This window comes from Pyrus communis, chromosome 7, assembly GCF_963583255.1.
Source record: "Pyrus communis chromosome 7, drPyrComm1.1, whole genome shotgun sequence".
In the NCBI taxonomy this organism is placed as follows: domain Eukaryota; kingdom Viridiplantae; phylum Streptophyta; class Magnoliopsida; order Rosales; family Rosaceae; genus Pyrus; species Pyrus communis.
Genome location: NC_084809.1, coordinates 16,004,876 through 16,017,177, shown reverse-complemented (window position 1 = coordinate 16,017,177; position 12,302 = coordinate 16,004,876). Strand labels below are relative to the sequence as shown.

The window sequence follows — 12,302 nt, the reverse complement described above, 5'->3', positions numbered from 1 at the left end:
GAATTTACGGGCTGAATAGGTTGATTCTTGTGCCCAATGTACTAGTCTGAATGAAATCCATTGAACATTGAGTTTTTTTTTTTTTTGTTCTTTCGGAATAAATCTTGACATGATGGTTTTCCAAAGTTTTCTCAACATGTCTGTCATTTTAAATTTCAATAAATATTTTGTTGTAAGCTGAACCAAATATTTCCCATTGATCTGTACTTATGACAAAAATGGTTAATTTAATAATTGTCCATGTAATTTGGCACTTTGGGAGTTTATTTAGAAAGATCATTTGGGACTTTGACTTCTATGATAGTTGATCATCACTAAAACGATTAACTTTATTTCAACTGTATAATTTCAAATTTCATTCACTTCTGTATGAATAACTTTGTTTCCACAATCAAAGTGCACTGTTCAACTGTATTAGAAAATGGCCTTTGTTGATTTACTTTTTGCAAGCTTATCATGGTCTTCAATTTCATGAGTTGCATTTTGAAGTAGCATTACAACATATCTGGAGATTTTCTTACGAATGCCGTACTTTCTGATTTTCTTGATCTGCATAGCTGTTGTTGCATGCTCTTTACTCAGCTTGTTCTTGAATTTACTTTGTCCTGGTTTTGTTGCAGGTCACATTGATTGGTTCCATTTGATGTGGTGAGCTGTTTGTATCTCAGCCCTGCAAACATGAAGAGAGAAAATACAGTCACCGCACATGTTAGAGAACTTCCTGGTAGAATAACACGTGCTCGAGCTGCTTCACTTCATACATCTGGACATATTCCCCCACCTAAACCACCCACACAACAGAGTCAGAAGCAGGCTTTGCGGACAAATTCAAAGAGAGCTGCCACGGATGAGAACATTACAAACGCTACTGGTAATGCATGTATCCAACGCAAGAGGAGGGCAGTACTTCAAGATGTGACCAATGCTCTCTGTAAACCTTCATATGCAAACTGCTTCAATGCAACTAAAATTAAGGTCAATAGCCTGTTAGTTAGATTTTATTCATAATAAGTATTCAGGTTTCCTCTTAAATGTTGTGGAAATACAATAATACGCTTGGTTTATGCTAGTGTACGGCTAACTTTAGTTTTCAGAATGTTAAGTAATTTTAGAAGACTGAGAAAAAGAGATGACTTGTTATTCTTTTAATTTTTCATAACATAGTAAGCATGAAGGACCGTTTCCAGAATTAATTTCCACTTGTCACTTGTCACTATCTTGTAGCAAGGTTTAGTAAGCATATATGTGTGTACATATATACACACATCATGACGGCTTTGCTCTTTTTTTTTCTCTGCTCTAGAATCTGAATTCTGCCTCTAATTAATGAAGGCTAAGAACAGTAAGCCAACTAAAAAGGGTCAGGCAAAGCTGATGGAAATGGCCTCTTCTGTTGCTGGAGATTCAAAAACCGAGGTTTTGGACGGAACAGTCAAACTAGAGCTTAAATCAGACGAATTTTGGTGTACAATTAATTTGGAAGATGGCAACAGATTTATGAGGTCAAATAAGGATGTGAAAGATATTGATCAGTTGGAGAATCAGAGTTCTGGAGTGGCTCCAAAATTCCAAAGCCCTTCGTTTAAAGGTTTGCATTTCTTTAGTTTTCTCTTTTCCAAACATGACAAATCATTGCAAACTTGAGTTGAAATGCAACAAAAGAGTAGCACTAGATAGGAGTTTGTGTATCAATGTATGTCAGTTTTGAAGCACGAAATGTGTCCACACCCTTTCTTGTGGCCCCTTTATTTCCGTTTCACTTACTCATAATGCACAAAGGATAATAGACTGATAAATACCATCATTAGATGTCACTTTTCTGATTAGCTGTGATTAGACCATAATTCCGTAGTTCTTATGTACTAAGGGGCTTAAGGGCTATATGAGCTTGGAAGGCTTTACATGAGGAGGATTCATGATCAAATATCTGGTTGTTTCTCCTATTAGGAATTAGGCCACGCTAACCACTACAATAAAACAAAATCATATTTTTACTGTAAATACAAATCCACGCTAAACGCTTAAACAAATACAGACCAGAATGTTTATATTTTTTAAACAGCAATATTAAGGGAGGGAGGGGATTGAACCTACGACCTTGGGGTGCAGGGGTAAATGCTCTTAACTACAAGCTACAAGCCCCTTGCAAACATACTAGAAGGTTTGATTGTGTACTGCTTCTGTTCATGCCAGTTATATCTGACTTGTTTGAGTAGAATAAAAACTGAAGATAAATGGGAGTATGGAAAAGTCCTTGACAATTAAACCAGTTATTAGATGACAGTTAGAAAGAAAAAAAGAAGTTGTGTTTCAACATGATTTGCAAATAAGCATTCTATACGGCTCTGATATCTAATAAGCATTCTATACATCTTTGCTAATATTATGCTTCACCGTGTGCTAACCTTATATGGCTCTGTCATTCTGAAGACAGTTGACCCATGTCAAAGCAATACAATACTTTTCTGAGCTACTTTAAGTGCTAGATGCCAAATGATAATGTTTCTTTTAAGGATATTCTATGTGTGCAGTAGTTTATGACCTTTAGCATTAACTTGTTGCAGCAGATAATGGTAGTCTTTCAGCAGACATGGTTATGTCAAACAACCAGCATATTGTTAACATTGATGCGGATTACAAGGATCCACTTTTGTGTAGCTTCTATGCCCCTGATATCTATAACCATTTAAGTGTTGCAGAGGTTTGTGTCGTTGAGTGTCAATATTCTTTTTATATGTACACCAGTTCCCTTTCTTGTAGCACCAGTATTTCATTCTATATACATTACAACGGTTAATTAATCAATTGGATACCTAAGCGACTCAGTTATTGATCAAGATGATGTGCAACAATTTATTTAGTTTAACAAGCATAGCTACCTCAAACCACAATGACATAGTGCACTTCAGATACATATGAATATCTGATACATGATTCCCGAGAAGCTGTATTATTCATAAGAATGTTGTTTTGTTTAGAGGAATGCCTAGTACAGGTTAAAACATTTTTATTCCTTTGGCCTTCTTTTTTTGGTGATAGATCAGTCATAAAGGATGTTAGAGGTGGTTCCTTTCCATAGTGTGGAATACATGCAAAGGGAACATAACCGGAATTTTTCTGTTCAAATATAATCTTTTGATACCAAAATGAAAACTATTTATAGATGCTGTGGGAAGAGAACATAATGTATTCAAGTGGGATAGGTTACAACTTCCATCTTTAGTATGAAACATGTAAAACAAAGTTCTGTTCCTTATACCAGCTGCCCAAGTCTGATATATTACTCAGGTGGACAGCCCTTCATAAAATACATTAAGCTATATTGTGAAGTGAAGTTGTACCTATCTCATCTTTATTAAAGGTTCTCTTAAAGGAGGTGGCACCTAAGAAAAAAAAACCATTTTGAAGCTATTATTTTGTATTCTGTCTAAGCCTTTTGAGATATAGCGCTGTGTTCTGGTATAGATACTAGTCTGACTTAAGCTTTAACTAATTAGAAACATAAATAATTGGTTGATTTATGAATGGTATGGTAATGCAGTGCAATGCTAAGCTACAGTGGTATTTGTACTAAATGCAATTCTTGGCGCAAGAAAAAATCACAAACCTATTAAAATGCATGTGATCTGTTGCACTCATTTCGCTTCCAACATAGAGATTGCACTCAGTGTTGGTGGCTTTGAGCTTTCATTTTTCTATCCTCTGTTCCTCTGTGTGAAAACTGGATTTTATTTTATTTTATTTTTTTGACAGCTTGACAGAAGGCCACATGCCAGTTTTATGGAAACAATACAGCAAGATATCACCAAAAGTATGAGGGGGATTTTAATCGATTGGCTTGTAGAGGTTCGCATGGTTCTTTTATCTATTATTCTTTATTCATTGTCTGCATAGCGAATGTATCTGATTGAGTACGAAAATACGGTGTGTGCAGCTAGTTGATTCTTCCTTCTACAGAAAATCCAAGTTACACTAATGAAGATATTACTATTATGTTTTACTGAGGGAATAATACATAGCAAGTTAATCTTGGTAAAATTTTGTATCTTGCTTTGAAATTTGTCCCAGCCTTTACCAGATTGGTATGGAAATATTTAAGTAGCAATGGCATTTATATAATCATTACTCCTGATTTATCAACAAACCTTAATTGTTATTATAATGAAAGGAAAGAAGTTCCCTGGTGCATGCAGTGCAAGCTTTTAACTCAGTAATTGCCTTACGTACTACGGGAAGGTAAATGAGGATTGAGGAATATGCTGGTGATTTCACTTCAGAATCATGTCATGAAAATTTGAGTATTAGTAAATGAGATGGCATGCGGTGCAGTCTCTCCTCACCCCAAAGACCCTAGAAGAAAAATAAACTAGAGATGGCATGTGTTTGACATTTACCTGATATTGCCATCCTGATTCTAAGATTGTTATGTCTTTGTAATTTTACAGCAATTTCTGGTCACTCATGACTTGTTTAGTTTCATTTACAGTAAGTCTTATATGAAGCTTCTATTCTGTTGTTGAAGATAGCAGCTGTACACATTAACGCGTCTTATGTTTCTATCAATGATGAAATGGTCTAATATGCTTTATATAAAGCATGTGAAAACTAATAGAAATAGTTTGACAAAATGATGATGCTTGCAGGTGTCAGAGGAATATGAGTTGGTCCCAGATACGCTTTACCTCACAGTTTATCTCATCGATTGGTTTCTCTGTCACAATTACATTGATAGGAACAGACTTCAATTGCTTGGCATCACTTGCTTGCTGATCGCCTCGTAAGCTTTCATACCTATAGCAGAGTTAACTGCATTACTTGATTACAACTTTCGATTTGGACTTACCAACAATGAAAACATTCAAATCTCAATTATTGTGCTTTTATCATATGCAATCACTTTTATCAATAAGCCCAAATCTTAGCAGTCAAACATATGGAAACATAAATAATTCCAATATTGTCTCTCACTATTTGATGTTGAAAAGTGAATGAAGAATGTTGTTGGTCTATTTTAGATCCTTGGTCACTAATTAGTTGGAAGGAACTTATGTTGAACTGCCCAACATGCTTTATCAATGCAGTATGCTTGGATTGGATAAATTTGGGCAACTGTTGTCTTGGCTAGTGAAATGTTGAATAATATTCATCAATATACAATCAACCTAAATTATAAATTAGTTTCTTCTATATTGCCTTGTTCATTTCAATCAAGGTCATTGGGAAATAAGATGCCTTTGCCAAAATTTGGATGAAATAAGTACGGAGACAATAGAGATTATTGAATAAGTGTATAAGATTTAAAGATTAATATGATAAAATTAATTTAGTTATGATTCTCTTGCAAGTGATTATATAGTACAAAGTTTCAAAGGGTTCATTCAAATGCATTTCACAGAACATGATATTTGTCAAATGTTGTTTATTGAGATTGCTGATGTGGTTGTCTTCTTTGTTTAATCTTATTAAGGAAATATGAAGAGATCTCTGCACCACGTGTTGAAGAGCTTTGTTTCATGACAGACAACACTTACTCGAGAGAGCAGGTATGTCATTGTCCGTTCTTATTCCAACAGACGGGTTAGATTATCAGGAGTTTATTATATACTGATGCAAAAAAAAACCTTAAGAGTAGCCTGTAAATTCTGAATGAGTAAATGCTTGCTAGGGGATGCTCCTAAAGTAGTATGACGCCTCTGCACATAAATAGTGGGGATGAAAATGCTCTTGTAGGATCATACGACTTTAAAGCGAATAATTTCATTTTTTAATGTCTTTTTGTCCCTGCTATTCGTCTGAGTTTATGAGGAAAAATCCTTAACCCTGTCCCTCGCTCTCTTTTTATACTGAAAACCGAAAACCTGTGGCAAGACTTGTCTTATTGAAATTCTTATTTAATCCTTAAGGTTCTAATTTATTCTGCCCTGTTAAGTTCTTTTCATTTCATTCCTAAATAAAGAAACGTCGCAGGTACTGAAAATGGAGAGTCAAGTACTGAAGTATTTTGGTTTTCAACTTTTTGCACCAACAACAAAAACGTTCCTCAGGTACATCTGCCCAAATGTTGTTAAATCCCTTTATTGATAGATTCAATACTATTCAACATTGCTAATGCTGATTTATTTTCAGGAGATTTCTTCGAGCAGCACAAGCTTCTTATAAGGTACCATGATTCGTTAAAGTTGCTTTCGGCCTTGGTTTGCAGATGCCATGCTTTTTTTTTTTTTTTTTTTTTTTTTTTTTTTTTTTTGACCTCTGGTTTGAAGATCGAGTTACATATCAAATCATACAATTTTTGCAGAGTCCTAGCCTTGAACTGGAGTACTTGGCCAATTATCTTGCTGAGCTAACTTTGGTTGACTACAGCTTCTTGAATTTCCCTCCGTCTGTCATTGCTGCATCCGCAGTTTTTCTTTCCAAATGGACCTTAGATCAGTCCAGCCACCCATGGGTTCGTCTTTCTCCCTTCTAGTATCATTATCTTCTCCTTCTTGTTGATTATATACCAGAAATATGACTTCAGTTGTAAGTCTAACAGAATCCAATACTCGAACACTATACCCTTTACAAGCCATTGGACTTGAAGATCACAGTTCTTGCTTTGCAAGAACTACAGCTGAACACTAGTGGTTGTCCTCTGAGTGCCGTACGCATGAAGTATAGACATCAAAAGGTATCAAATAGCAAGTATATGACAAAACAACTGCTAAGCTTTCTAAAATCAGTAGAAATTTTCATTACACCAGACTTCCAATGTTAAGTGAGTTTTCTACTAATGATGTGACTTTGTTACGGCAGTACAAATCTGTGGCGGGTTTGTCATCCCCGGAACTCCCTGAAATGCTATTTTGAAGATGATTTCAAGGGAGAGCTAACAGAGACTGACATGTGTACTTTCTGGACAGAGGTTTCCTCGGGGTTTTGTCAATCACTCCATGAGGCGGGCTATTTACATTCGTTTTATCCAATTTTCTTAGTTCTTGTTTATAGGTTTTCTGGCCTGGGTTTGTGCTTCAAGCAACCTGTGTGTTTTGTAGAATTGAACTAGGGCTGTCTAGCCACTTAAGCATGAAACTTGGTTACATGAACTGTTAATAGTCGTCGTCATTATGTTGAGTTCAGGTTAATCCAGCATAATTAGGCCGACCGTGGTTTAATTCAGTTGTAAAGTTTTTCACGACCCTAATTAATTAGTGAGATGTAACTTTTGCAGCCAAAGGTTTTAATCTAATGAACCATATTTTTGTTTGCAATTATCTTCTGGTTGTGGCTCTGATTGGTCTTCATATGATAAATGCAAATTTACTTCTTGTACTATCAGATTCAGAACTTATTAGTCTCACATAGAATAACAATGCATTATGCTACTATTGATTTGTTAAAGTATTCAGCAGTTTGAGATATTGGATAGTCCTGTTTTATATTTATTAAATTGACAAGTGAGCAAAACTTGTATTTCCTCAAATCAATCTCGACCATTTATTCTACACTGTTGAAGAAAATTGTTGTTTTACAAAAGCCTAATGGAATTGACTTGGATCTGTGGTCAGTTGCCACTTCCCAATAGTACTTTTGTAACAAAGAATATCGAATCAATTTAAACCTTATGTTTGAACTTCCCCCATCGAAGTGTCTTTCATTCTTATGTTTTAATACGGAGAAAATTGGAGAATTGGTCGCTTTAGTTTCTGAACTAAAAATTTGTGAATATAGGTTTTTGAATTTTTTATAATATGAAATAATGGTTATTTTGGGTAACACCGTAAGAATTTACATTCAAAATAAAGGGCTTAAAGAGGTAAATAAAGAACGAAATTTCTAATGAAGTTATCTAAAATGACTATCGCCTCACATTGTAACTAGTTCACGGATCAATAATCAGATTTTAAATTTAAAGACTAGGGGGGTTATTTATTGGGAGCTTTATATATAGAGACAAAAACTTTCACTATATTTCAAGAAACTCTACTAGTTTTTAAACATGTCAAAGAGAGACAAAAACTTAAAAACAACTAAAGCCCAGCCCAAAAACATGGAAACAATGATTTAAAATACCGATCATACCCCTAAGGCTTTAGGGCTATTAATAGAAGGAAAAATTACACATGGAATACTTTTAATACTTAATTTTATATTGAGACAATACTTTTTAAACATTTCAATGAGAGACAATGTGACGATTTTATTGACGATTTTACCCTTTTAGGACAAAAATGGAATCTGATGTGGACGTGGTTTTCGGCTTTCAGTTTCATTTTATTGTTTCGTGCTAAATTAGTACTCGTCCCTACGAATGTGTGAGCGCATGTTAGACTCGAATCTTATTTGTAACGAAAAAGTTACGCTCCGTTAAAGTACATTAATTATGGGTATTTTTGTACACATGCGTACAAATTTATCAGTGCTTGAAACACTGTAGGGAGGCAGATTTTGTACATTAAAAATTGTACAAAATCCATCAATCCCTTCCTTTATTGGTGGATCCGGCCCCTTTCACCAATCAAAATCCTCCAATCCCTCTCCACCATTCACATCTTTTCCCTCTCTTACCTCACCAATCAGGAACTCCCTCTCACTGTCATTTTCAAAAAGCAACTCTCTCTCTTCTCTCTCTCCCTGAAGACTCCCTCTCACACTCACTCTGCAATTCCCTCAAATAGACACCAAAACACACAAACGTGGCTTGAAAACCACACCATCGAACTCGTCTCACCACCACGAACACACCCGTGCCCTTGGATCATGGTTTGACCGAGTTTTGGACATCGAACTCAGAAGGTCCGACTCAACTTAGTTTCTCCCTAACGAGTTGTGAACAAGTTATGAGTTTTTAGGAAGTCTAAAGGCCTCCTCTCAACTCCTCAAGGTCTTCAGTGAAGGTTTGTTGGAAGCTTTGACGTGAAACAACCCAGTTTCAAGAAACTGAGTTTTTGGCTGAACCTTTCGAGCCAATTTCAAGCCTTTTTCCGTCCATTTTTGGACTTCCAAAAGGTATAAACTAGTTCTACATTTCATAAGCTTCATTTCCATATAAATTTTGTGAAAAATGGTTGAGAAATGAGAAATGAAGGTTTGAAATTTTAACCAGAAAGCGGCGAAATTTTCCAGATTTCGGCGATGTACTACGGTGACTGGCGAGGACCACGGAAAAGATGACGGAATATTCTGTCAAAGTTGACGGAATATTCTAACGGCGTTAGGTAATGCCGTTAAACTTTGTTAGTTATTTAACTGAATATTCCTGACGGATGTCAGGGCCTTGCCTGCACGTGGTGGTGCGTATGGCCATACCTTAGCCGACGCATCCGGCATTTGATTGATCTTCTGTCATGTATTGTAAGTTTGTGATGTCGAGTAAATCGATTTCGTATATTCAAACCCTATGTTTGAGCAATCTACGGAGGTTTTATTTAAGTTTTCGTATATGTGTTATTAAACTAATTAAATTAGTAATTTCACATATAAGGGAAATGTATCCCGAGGACATACGGGGTCAGGCAAGGCTCGGAGGTTACGATCCGACAACATATTTGTAAGTGGGCAGTTTGTTTTTATATCTATACATAGTTATAGTTTCCATAAATGCGTATTTACTCCATTTTTACGCTTATATTGCCAAGTATCGTTATTGTGACATTCAATGTGATAAATGCTAGTATATGGTTGGGATATTACTGTCATGACATTCATACATAATTGTACATGCTCATCATTGCTGCATCCCGGTGTTAGTACTCTCCCCAGGGCCAGGACTAGTCCTTCACGTGTATGTTCACATCTGCAATGTCCGCTCGCCTTGGATCCAAATTAGGTGCCGGTCTTGTCATACAGATTGCATTAGGCAATTCTGACTCGTATATGACCGTGTTGCGGCACTAGCCTTCACCTGATCGTAGTACTAGAGCGTATTGATTACACTCAGTCCTGTTTGTGTCAGAAATTATCTGTACGAACTCATGTTAGATGGATGAGCACTTAGTTATACTAAATTATCACATGATTATATTACTACGACCTTTGATATATCATGACTTGGCATATTTCTGGTTGTATTGTTGTTGTACTTTTGTTACATATTTACGTAGTATGTTTTACAGAAACTATACTTGTTTTACAGCGAGAGGTTACTATGTTAAAAAATAAAGGTTTTCTTACAAATGTTGTTTTGCTAACCCAATCAACTTTGTTTTTCGCCCCTCCAGGGTTAGCAGCTATGCTTACGTGTAAACGAGGAGTCTGGCAAATCTCAGGAGACGGTTATCTTCAGTGGTATAACCCTCATCCTTTTTACTATACTGTTTTATGCTCTGATATCACGTGTGAAATGGGTTCAATCTTACTTGTCTGTGCACTCTTTTAACTAGGCACTTTTAGGTTTAAATTTATTCACATCATTTTTCCACTACACTACACTTTATGGCTTCATCACTTCCAGGTGTTGGCCAACACAACTTGATTCGAAGTCCAAGTGGACATTTCAGGTCAGGGTGTGTCAGACAAAAGTTCAGATATTGGAAGACGACATCCTCACAACTCTAACAAAATTAATATGTGCTATAAGCTCAGCCCATCCTTGACAACTTCTGCAGAATTAGTTTTGAAACTATATGTAAAATTAGTTTGTAATCAGTTCAACCTATCTTCGATCATTTTTGCAGAATCAGTTCAACCTGTCATTTTTTTAGAATCAGTTCAATCAATCCTCAAACAGTTTTTGCATAATCAGTTCAACTCGTCATTGACCATTTTTGCAGATGCAATTTTTATAGTTTTTGTAGAATCATTTTGTATACTTTATACAAAATTACGTACATGTCACCAAACAATTTTGGCAGAATCAATTTCAAATATATGTAGAATCAGTTTTGTATACTTTTAGTAGAATCAGTTTGTATACTTTCAACAAAACTACATAAATGACATCAGTCCAACCCCTTCGTGACCATTTCTTGCAAAATTAGTTTCAAATATTGCTATTTTCTCTGAAAATACCAACAAATTCAATTCTAACAAAAAAAAAAAAGATATCAACATTTCAAAAAATATAAAATAATCTTATTGCTAAAGCAGTCCCAAAACCAATACTTCAACTACAAAGTGAAAGAATTAAGCAAATTAATAACAAAAACCCAGAAGCTAAAATTAATGACGATTTCTTATCTACTAAGATTCATGTAGGCTTTTGTTGAGTTTTTAAAGTGATAGACTTTCACAGATTCATTAGGCTTTTACTCACTATTATAAACCTCATAAAATTTCACAACTTTTAATTATAGACTTTGTGAAAAATAATAGACTTTTGTAGAATTGTAGAAAGTTCAATACTGGAATCTTTTAAAATTCCGTGGATTGTTATGAAATTTTTCATGACTAATTTAATAAGAAGCATTATTATTTTGGGTTTTTTTCACAAACAATCTTTGAAATTGACCCATTCCAGATGGTTCTTGAAATTGAAAATCGATCAATGTAGTCTCTGAAATTGATGTCGCAAATCAATGTGATCATTCTATCATAATTTTGTTAAAATTATTGTATTTGCTGACGTGGCACATAACTGAGTCCCATAATAATTAAATATGGCCATTAAAAAAATTTAAATAATATAAAATATTTTTTTATTTTATATAATTAAAAACTTAAAAAAAGAAAAGAAAAAAAGAAACAGATCATCTTCTTCCCCTCCACCTCTCCACTGAGCACCCCGCCCCCACCCCCACCCCCACCCCCACCCCACCCCGTTGTCTGTGCACCCCGAGCAACCACTTCTTCCCCTTATACATTGCCACAAAATGCAACATCCTAGGCCCCACCCTCATCCTCACCTTTCCCCACAACGCAATCAATCCGCAACCCGAATTGCTTCGGGGACATCCAATTTTTTTTAAGCTTTGGTGCTTTGTCACATGCCAATAATGGCCTCGCCGGCGACCCGAGTACTGACTCCTTTACCAAGACCTACTACTAGATTTGCAAGAAGAAGAAGACGGTGGGTTTTCCTCTGCCGTTTTCACGCGTTCGATCAACCATCCACGACCGCACTTATTCTAATTTCGAACGGATTGGCGTTTGGGGTGGTTGGGTAGGGTTGGGATTGTGATGGTGCCTGGGGTGGTTGGGTAGGGAGGGGAAGATCATTATCATATTTTTTTTAATTTCTAAAAGTTTAAATATTTTACTAATATTATTTAATTAGATTTGTAGGACCAGTTATCTACCATGTCATTACATAACATAATTTTTTATAGAATTGTAACGGAAGAATCACATTGATTTGTGACACCAATTTTTAGGATCTACATTGA

At 35.6% G+C, this 12,302-nt stretch overlaps 1 protein-coding gene across 1 annotated transcript; it reads left to right on the top strand.

Moving 5' to 3' along the window:
• The first annotated feature begins 646 nt into the window (after window positions 1–646).
• Window positions 647–6,849, top strand: LOC137738700 (cyclin-A2-4-like). The gene is made up of 11 exons (XM_068478174.1): window positions 647–975; window positions 1,333–1,588; window positions 2,565–2,701; window positions 3,754–3,846; window positions 4,644–4,777; window positions 5,468–5,543; window positions 5,968–6,044; window positions 6,127–6,160; window positions 6,299–6,448; window positions 6,536–6,670; window positions 6,796–6,849. The coding sequence occupies exons 1-11, from the start codon at window positions 679–681 to the stop codon at window positions 6,847–6,849; spliced, it is 1,443 nt and encodes a 480-aa protein (XP_068334275.1). The 5' UTR covers window positions 647–678.
• The last annotated feature ends 5,453 nt before the right edge of the window (window positions 6,850–12,302 follow it).

Bases quoted from the DNA above. Each gene is read 5' to 3' on its own strand.
- LOC137738700 (XM_068478174.1), top strand. From the start codon at position 679: ATGAAGAGAGAAAATACAGTCACCGCACATGTTAGAGAACTTCCTGGT. The intron at 5,544-5,967 runs GTATGTCATTGT...GAAACGTCGCAG, and splicing joins ACACTTACTCGAGAGAGCAG to GTACTGAAAATGGAGAGTCA. The intron at 6,449-6,535 runs GTTCGTCTTTCT...TAAGTCTAACAG, and splicing joins ATCAGTCCAGCCACCCATGG to AATCCAATACTCGAACACTA.